This window comes from Lotus japonicus, chromosome 1 (genome assembly GCF_012489685.1).
Source record: "Lotus japonicus ecotype B-129 chromosome 1, LjGifu_v1.2".
NCBI lineage: Eukaryota > Viridiplantae > Streptophyta > Magnoliopsida > Fabales > Fabaceae > Lotus > Lotus japonicus.
Genome location: NC_080041.1, coordinates 23,277,615 through 23,286,646, shown reverse-complemented (window position 1 = coordinate 23,286,646; position 9,032 = coordinate 23,277,615). Strand labels below are relative to the sequence as shown.

The following is a 9,032-nucleotide window of genomic DNA, read 5'->3' as shown; positions in this document are numbered from 1 at the left end:
TGCATCAATATTTTCAATCATGAAGCCTCCTTGAGGCTCCGCAATGTGCACGGTCAGACTGACCTCAGTGAGAATGCTGAAAATGTGGCTGATGAGTGGAACAATTTGAGCACTTGGCTGGTGGCTCAGTTTCCCGTTATGCTGCAGCTCCTGCATGCAGAGGGAAGTCAGAGCATTGAGGCTGCAAAGCAAAGGTTTGCTAGGAGGGTGGCTCTTCATGAACTCGAACAGAGAACCAAGCTTCTTGAAGCCATTGAAGAAGCCAAGAGACAGAAAGAACAAGAAGAAGAAGCTGCCCGTCAAGAAGCAGCTCAGGCTGAACAAGCCAGACTTGAGGCCGAACGTCTTGAAGCTGAGGCTGAGGCAGAGCGACTTGCACCAGTTCTGTTTACTCCTGCTGCTTCTGCTTCCATTCCAGAACCTCAAGCTGCTCAGAACGTTCCTTCCAGCTCTACTCCGACAAGCTCATCCAGACTCGACATCATGGAACAACGTCTTGACACTCATGAATCCATGCTGATTGAGATGAAGCACATGATGATGGAACTTCTGCGCCGTACTGATAAATCTTAGTTTTTAGGATCTCTTCTTTTTCTTCCTTTTCCTTTTTATTTAACGTTGTTTTATTTAAACTCTGCTTATTTACTTACTTTAATTTGTTCATTTGTGATTCTATATGCATATATCTATATATATTTGTGGCACATATGTTTGCAAAACCTGTTTTATTCATCATTGTTCTATGTTTACATCATAATTCTTTCCATCATACATTATTCCCTATATCTAGAATGGAGGATCCTTCCTCATTCTTCTGCATTCTTGGCGCTGCTCCACTCTTTCCTTCTCCAGACGATCCAATGCATACTCTATGTTGCCAAGTTTGATGCTCAGATCATCTTTTTCTAGACTATCTTCTGTCGTCTTAAGTCTCTTTTCCACAGTCTCTTTCTCTTCCAGCAGATTCAGCTCCCGCTGGCAAAGCTCCTGAATCTCTTCCACGAAGCAGAGGAACTCCTTCAGATCTTTCTCCATCTCTGGACCAAGATCTTCTTCAAGCAGTGTCTTCGTCAGCTCTTGTATGGTCTTTGTACCATCGGGATGCCTAATATTGAGGAACATATCTTCCTCAAACGCCTTCCTTCTGAGCTCTTCTAATGCCATTCTGTATGATGCCATTTTTTTTCTGAATATTATTCGAAGTGTGAAGCTTACCTTTCTCTCCAACGTTTTTATAGGCTTCACTTTCTCTCTGAAAGTTAATGCTCTTACAGTTTCTCGAGGTTAAGTACTTGGTAACTGACCCTTCTATTTCCTCACTTGACCGGTGGTAAACGTTCATCCCTTGCATTAACTCTTCTATTTATTATCGCCTCACTCTGATTCTTACATCGTCTTCATTTTCTTTCAACTTAGACCTTCTCTAAGGGGGAAGTACCTTGTACTTCAAGCTAAGTTTTTCACACCCCAAGCTTTTTGCTTATGACAAAAAGGGGGAGTAAAACCCAGTTTTTGATGTGTAAGATGTGTTAGTGTGACTTATTTTTCTTTTGGAGATTTTAAGAGTTCCACCTTCATGACCATAGATGTGTCACTGGGCAAATACAAGGAATACATTTCACTTCTTCTGAAGTGATTCTAAGTTGACTCTGATACCCAAGACTCTGATACCTTGTCCATGACTCTGATCACTTATGCGCTCTGATTATTCGTTTTTCATCTATGTCATAAGCTTTTCACTCTGAACTCTTATATGATTTAGCTCAGAATCTAGACTTTACTAACGTTTTCATCAAGTATTAGATTCAGGGGGAGCTAAGCTCAGAATCAAGCAGTGACTTGAATTCAGAATGAGCAAGATAAACTATTCACATCAGGATAAGTCTTATTCTATATCTCTAAACTCTGAGTGAATTCAGTTTAATGTTTAAGAATTGTTCATCAAAAATCTTAGTTTTGTCATCATCAAAAAGGGGGAGATTGTAAGATCAAGTTTTGATCTAGTAGTACAACTCTATGTTTTGATGATTACAAGTTAACCTTTTGATATGAACAATTGTGGTACTCTAACGTGTTTTTCTGAGTGTGCTATTTACAGGCTCTGACCCTGACTCAATTTCACACAAATCAGAAGCACTGTGTATAAAGGGTAACCCAAGCAACGCTTTCGCATTCACCATGTTCAGTATGAACAGTGGAAAAGCTTCAGAAGATCTGAAGCTATACAAACTCTGATGAGGACTCAGTCGCTAGAAGCTCTGATGATCCAGAAGTTCTGACAACCAAGAAACACTGAAGGTTCAGATGTTCCGATGGTGTAGAAGACTCTGAAGATCCAGAAGCTGAATAGTGGAAACTCTGAAGTCCAGAAGCAAGAAACTCTGAAGGCCATGTTCTTCCCTCTGAGTTCAGAATCAGAAGATACAATGGTCAGAGGATCTGTGCTTTCCCTCTGACTCTGATCAACCTGCTTCACAAGTTCCAATACGAAGCATTCCTCTGATCAGAAGTCTCCTAGGTTAAAAGGTCAAGTCGCTATCCAAGTACAAAAGCAAGTGTACCTTCCTGACGACCTACCTAACGTTCTCAGCCACAGCAGAAGCTGGATTTTCCAGAACTGCCCTCCAACGGTAGCATTTCCATGCAACGCTCAACCCTAATCCTTGGAGTATATATAGAGGCTGAAGATTGAAAGAAGCGGCTACAATAAGAAGAAGAAAAACATATACAAGAAGCAATACACACGCGCAAGACATATTCTAAGCTTTCTTTCATCTTGTAATTTATTTTAGTTTACACTCAGCTTATTCAGAAGCAAACCCTTGTAAACACCAACCTCAAACAGTTGTTTGATTTTCCTTTAGGAGATCAAGGTTGATCGGATCCTAGAGAAGACTAAGAGAGTGAATCTTAGTGTGAGCTAAGTCAGTGTAATTGTTAGTCACTTGTAGGTTTCAAGTGCAGTTGTAACTCTTACCTGATTAGTGGATTGCCTTCATTCTAAGAAGGAAGAAATCACCTTAACGGGTGGACTGGAGTAGCTTGAGTGATTTATCAAGTGAACCAGGATAAAATCCTTGTGTGCTTTTCTATCTCTATCTTTTGCACTTAGTTCTCGAAAAGATTTGTTAAGATCTTTAAGGTGGTAGTTTTTGTACTGAAAACGTTATTCAAACCCCCCCCTTTCTACCGTTTTTCATACCTTCATCCGACGTGGTTGGCGAACGTCGTGATGGTGAAGAAGGCGAATGGAAAATGGCGAATGTGCGTGGATTACACAGACTTAAACAAGGCATGCCCAAAGGATTCTTATCCTCTTCCCAGCATTGATAGCCTCGTTGATGGTGCTTCAGGCAACGAACTGCTTAGCTTGATGGATGCTTACTCTGGTTATCATCAAATCCGCATGCACCCGGCAGATGAGGACAAAACAGCTTTCATGACCGCCAGAGTCAACTATTGCTATCGTACCATGCCGTTTGGATTAAAGAATGCTGGGGCGACCTACCAAAGATTAATGGATAGGGTTTTTGCTGGGCAGGTTGGGAGAAATATGGAAGTTTATGTTGATGATATGATCGTCAAATCTGCGCGTGGTTTGGACCATCACCAAGATCTGGAAGAAGCATTTGGCGAGATAAGGAAGCACAATATTCGCCTTAACCCGGAGAAATGTTCTTTTGGTATTCAAGGCGGCAAGTTTTTAGGCTTCATGATCACGTCCAGAGGAATAGAGATAAACCTAGATAAATGCAAGGCGATTCAGCAAATGAAAAGCCCCTCTAATGTGAAAGAGGTTCAACGTTTAACAGGGCGAATAGCAGCTTTATCTCGATTTCTTCCTAAGTCTGGTGATAGATCCTCTCCTTTTTTCAAGTGTCTTCGGAAAAATGCCGCGTTTGAGTGGACGGCGGAGTGTGAAGAAGCTTTTGGTCGCCTCAAGGAACTCCTGTCATCACCGCCAATCTTGTCAAAACCAATGCAGGGACACCCGCTGCACTTGTATTTTGCTGTGAGTAATAGTGCTCTGAGTTCTGTAATACTGCAGGAAATAGATTGCGAGCAGCGAATTGTTTATTTTGTTAGCCACACACTCCAGGGCGCAGAGATCAGATACCAGAAAATTGAGAAGGCGGCACTGGCGGTCCTTGTCACCGCCCGGCGGTTGAGACCTTATTTTCAGAGCTTTCCAGTGAAGGTGCGGACGGATTTGCCTCTGAGACAGGTGTTACAAAAGTCGGGTTTGTCAGGTAGATTGCTCGCCTGGTCGGTTGAATTATCTGAATATGGGTTACAATATGATAAGCGAGGCACAGTTGGCGCACAGTCACTGGCTGATTTTGTGGTGGAGTTGACCCCAGACCTGGTTGAAAGAGTGGACACCCGGTGGACTCTCTTTGTAGATGGATCCTCCAATAGCAGTGGCAGTGGCGCAGGAATAACGTTGGAAGGACCGGGAGATTTAGTATTGGAGCAATCCCTGAAATTTGAGTTCAAGGCAACAAACAACCAGGCAAAATATGAAGCTCTCATCGCCGGATTGAAGTTGGCACTTGAAGTAAAAATCGGGAGGTTGTTGATAAGAACGGACTCGCAGTTGGTGGAGAGTCAAGTGAAGGGAATTTTCCAGGTCAAGGATCCCAATATGATCAAATACCTTGAGCGAGTGCGATATTTGATGACACTTTTTCGAGAAGTTGTGGTAGAGTATGTTCCTCGAGCAAAAAATCAGCGAGCGGACGCGTTGGCCAAATTGGCGAGCACTCGGAAACCCGGCAACAACAAAAGTGTGAATCAGGAAACGCTAGCGTGCCCCAGCATTGAAGGCGAGCTCATAGCATGTGTGAACAGAGGGGCGACGTGGATGGGACCCATATTATCTATCTTGGCGGGACCCGGCGGAGGTGGAGTAGTGCACGAAGGAGCAACGGCGAGAGGCGAGCCATTATACTCTCATTGACGGGCACTTGTATCGCCGTGGTTTTTCGACGCCACTGTTAAAGTGTGTGTCGCCAGAGAAATATGAGGCGATAATGTCTGAGGTACATGAAGGGGTGTGTGCAAGCAACATCGGGGGAAGGTCTTTGGCCTGCAAGGTTTTAAGGGCGGGGTTCTACTGGCCCACCCTCAGAAAGGATTGTATGGACTTTGTGAAGCGGTGTAAACAATGTCAAGTGTTCGCGGATTTGTCCAAGGCACCGCCAAAGGAACTGGTAACAATGAGCGCCCCATGGCCTTTCGCCATGTGGGGTGTGGATTTGGTAGGACCGTTTCCGACCGCCAGGTCGCAGATGAAGTTTATATTAGTGCAGGTGGACTACTTTACTAAATGGATTGCAGCTGAACCCCTAGCCAAAATAACCTCCGCAAAAATAGTTAACTTTTACTGGAAACGCATTGTTTGCAGGTTTGGGATCCCAAGGGCGATCGTATCCGACAACGGGACCCAGTTTTCAAGCAACCAGACAAGGGAATTTTGCAAGGAAATGGGCATACAGATGAGGTTCGCCTTTGTGGAGCATCCGCAAATGAACGGACAAGTAGAATCTGCAAACAGGGTGATTCTGCATGGATTAAGGCGACGGCTTGAGGAAGCTAAGGGAGCCTGGCTGGATGAACTCCCAGTGGTACTATGGTCGTACAACACCACTGAGCAATCTACTACAAGAGAAACTCCCTTTAGAATGACATATGGGGTAGATGCTATGTTGCCGGTGGAGATTGACAATTTCACATGGCGGACTCAGCCGGATTTCGAAGGCGAGAATCAAGCCAATATGGCGATGGAGTTAGATCTTTTGTCCGAAACGCGTGACGAGGCGCACATTCGAGAAACGGCGATGAAGCAGCGCGTGGCCGCCAAGTACAACAGCAGGGTTCGCGTCCGGGATATGCAAGTTGGCGATCTGGTTCTCAAGTGGCGATCAGGAGCCCCAGGAAACAAGTTGACTCCGAACTGGGAAGGTCCCTACCACATTGTCAAAGTTTTTGGTACAGGGGCCTATCACCTGGAAGAGCTTGATGGAAGGCGACTACCCAGGTCATTCAACGGTTTGAGCCTGCGCTATTATTACAGTTGATCGTGGACGAGAAAGCTGGAAAGGTGGAAAGCTCCAAGGAAGAACCTCTGATGAGCAAGATGAATTCTCCAAAGTTAGATGTCTTTAATTTCTCTAAAAAATGTCTACAAACTCTCCAATGTATCGCCATAATAAAAGCGTGCTCTTTTTCTCCGAAAGGAGTTTTTTAACGAGGCACTCCATCAATAAAACGAAAATTCATGAAATTCATGTCTAAAGATTCCAGGGATTCCCCGACGATCGGAATTGCCGATCGATGTAAAGAATTACGGCGATCACTAGGTGGGACAAGCTTGATCCCCAAAGGGGCTTGCTGGAACCCTGAAGGTGGCGGCGATTCCGCAAATGGCCTTTGACTCCTGGGAATCTCCCCCCGGAAAATCTGATGTGATCGCCGGTCCCGTAAACGATGTGCTGGGTAAGTCTCGCCAGAATACGACGAGCGTCGTTAACTAGGCAAAAGTCTTGGGACCCCCAAATGGCCATTGGGACCCAAGCATTGTAAGCCCCGAGCGGGCAAAGCCCCGGGCGAAGTCCTCAAGAATGGAGGCCATTTATTCCTTTATGGAAAATGTTTAAAGTCTTGACGGTGAAATGTCAAGCAATGAGCCCTGGTTAAAATTAATGCACGAAATCGTTAGGTATAATTCAATCACATGACGCGTGAAAAATAGAGCAGGATATAAGGACGGTGAATGAATAAGGTGGAAGGCGAGTGCTTGGTCACTCAAGAGGATTGAGTATTTTATTACTCCGGTGCGTCGGGACGTTTAGCTATGAAATTCATTCTTAAATTTTTTAACAATAAGAATGCGGCGATTTGCGAAAGGGCGACAAAAAGATTTACGGCGAAAGCAATCATTCAACAAAATTTACAAAATATTTAAAGGCGATATAAAAGCAATGGCGAAAAGGTTATTTACACATGGAAATGATAGAAAAAGTGCATTACAGAGGGCAGTAACGGCCAGGTAAAAATTAAAGTAACATTATTCATTATTCCCTTCTTCTTCTCTTGTCTCTTCTTCCTCCTCTTCAGTTGCGGTCCAGAGGTGTTGATCAATCAAAGGAGGATCATCAGGACCAACTAGTCCTTCAGCGGTGATTTCCTTCATTATTCCCATGGCGCTAAAATCAAGATTCGGGAACAAGTGTTGAGCCTGGTCCTTGGCGAGATAGAAGCCCCGCTCGCGATTGTCATAGGCAATGTCGGCGGCTTGTTCCCTCGCCTCAATGGCCTTAGCTTTCTCCACTGATAGCTCGCCCTCTAGCTCTTTGATCCTCGCAAGATGGGAAGTAATCTCAGCATCTTTCGCGGCGAGGGTTGCCCCATGAGCCTTGTTCGCCTTCTTGATTTCTTCAGAAGTAGCCCGCATCGCCTCCAGATCTGCCTTCACCAAAGCCAAAGACTCAGCAGACTTTTTTTCCTGCTCCGCCAGCGCCTTCTTTGCTAACTCCAGTTCAGCGCCCAATGTTTCAAGCTCTGACTCCTTGGCAGCGCCTCGCCTTTGGCGGCCAAGTCCTTCTCTACTTGATCTTTTTCTTTTTTACAAGCTTGGAGGCTTGCGTCAAGGTTGTCCGCCTCCTCCTTCATCAGCTTCAGATGGTCTTCCAGCTCGTCGATCCTGTTTCCCGCCGCGCCAATCAACTTGTCAGCGTGAACTTTTTCCTTTCCCGCCTGCGCCACCAGTTTGTCGAAGCGTTTTTCCCAAGCAGCAGCGGCTTCTTGGTGCTGAGCACTCTCAGCCTTCAACCGTTCAGCTTCAGCAGCTGCGGAGTTAAAGTTGTCAAACGCGTGGGCGAAAATGCACCCAGCGCGTAGAAGACAGGCAAGGGTTTCCTCCTTGATCTCGTTAATGCCTTGGCTCAACACTTCTTTTTCTATGACGTCACGGTTGAGGCCAGTGAGCAAGAACTCTGAGGGCTCAATGGCTTTGGGTAGCATGCTGAAGTGGCTAGAAGAACCACCTCTGTTACCAGGGGCTTGCTCAATCTGGGCTGCCTCGGAAGTAGTGGCGGCATCGAGAGAGGGTCTTTCTTCTTGGCGAGGCGGGGGAGACATGGAACGATCATCGTTCGTGGGAGGCAGGCTAGGAGGTGTGACTTGGCGCGGGGGAGACTTTGGGTTTTCTTTTTCTGTTTCTCTTTCTTTCTCCCCGGCGGAAGCGTTGGAGCATGTGGCGGCGTTTATGCCAGCAGTTGACGACTGGTCAGCGTTTGTGGTAGTGGCGCCTATAGTGGCAGACTTGGAGGCGGCAGCGGTGGCTGTACCAGCGGCAGCAGAATCGGGGGCTGTGACAGTGACAGGCTCAGTGGCCGCAGCGGCGGAAGCTTCGGCGGCAGGGAGTTGGCTCGTCCCGCCAGTCGGAGACTTGGAGCTTGCAATGGCAGCAGTGGCGGCAGCTTTCTTGCCTTTGGTCACAGCGGCGGCGGTGGGTTGAGCGTCGGGGTTGGAGGAGCCGGCGGAGGAGCCTTTGACTAATCTCCTCCTCTTGGGGGCCTGAGCGCCCTCGGCTTGGTTTTCAGCACCGCCCCGCTTTTTCCCGTCGCCCTCAGTGTTGAACTTCGGGGAAAAACGGGCCATTTTCCTCTCACGGGCTTTCAAGAGCTCGGCGTTGGTGAGGTTCATATCTTCTGCAACAATAAATAAATAAAAAAAAGAAGGGTTAGTAGCAACATAAGGGGTGAGAAAGGAAATGATGATGAAATAACGAAAGAGAAATGGCGATGATAGAAATAAACTATAAATGACCTAAGTATTTGGGTGTCCTTGAGAGGCGAGCGCCCTCAAGGACTGTTGCGCAGTCAAGAATAGGAAGCGGGGCGAGGAGATTCAAAAAGGCTTTGTCGTTGACAGACAACGATTCTTCTGAAGGGTCGGTGATCCCATTGGGCTTCTCCGTCCAGTAAAGGGGAAAAAGGGCGGTCCCGTCCCTAAGGGTGAAAGCCTCA

At 46.2% G+C, this 9,032-nt stretch overlaps 1 protein-coding gene across 1 annotated transcript; it reads right to left on the bottom strand.

The window, feature by feature from the left end:
* Nucleotides 1-7,530: 7,530 nt before the first annotated feature.
* On the bottom strand, nt 7,531-8,709 carry LOC130730377 (uncharacterized). The gene has a single exon (XM_057582378.1). The coding sequence runs from the start codon at nt 8,707-8,709 to the stop codon at nt 7,531-7,533; it is 1,179 nt and encodes a 392-aa protein (XP_057438361.1).
* Nucleotides 8,710-9,032: the final 323 nt, after the last annotated feature.

What these genes read in the sequence shown, in the direction of transcription:
- LOC130730377 (XM_057582378.1), bottom strand. Translation starts at nt 8,709, where the DNA reads ATGAACCTCACCAACGCCGAGCTCTTGAAAGCCCGTGAGAGGAAAATG.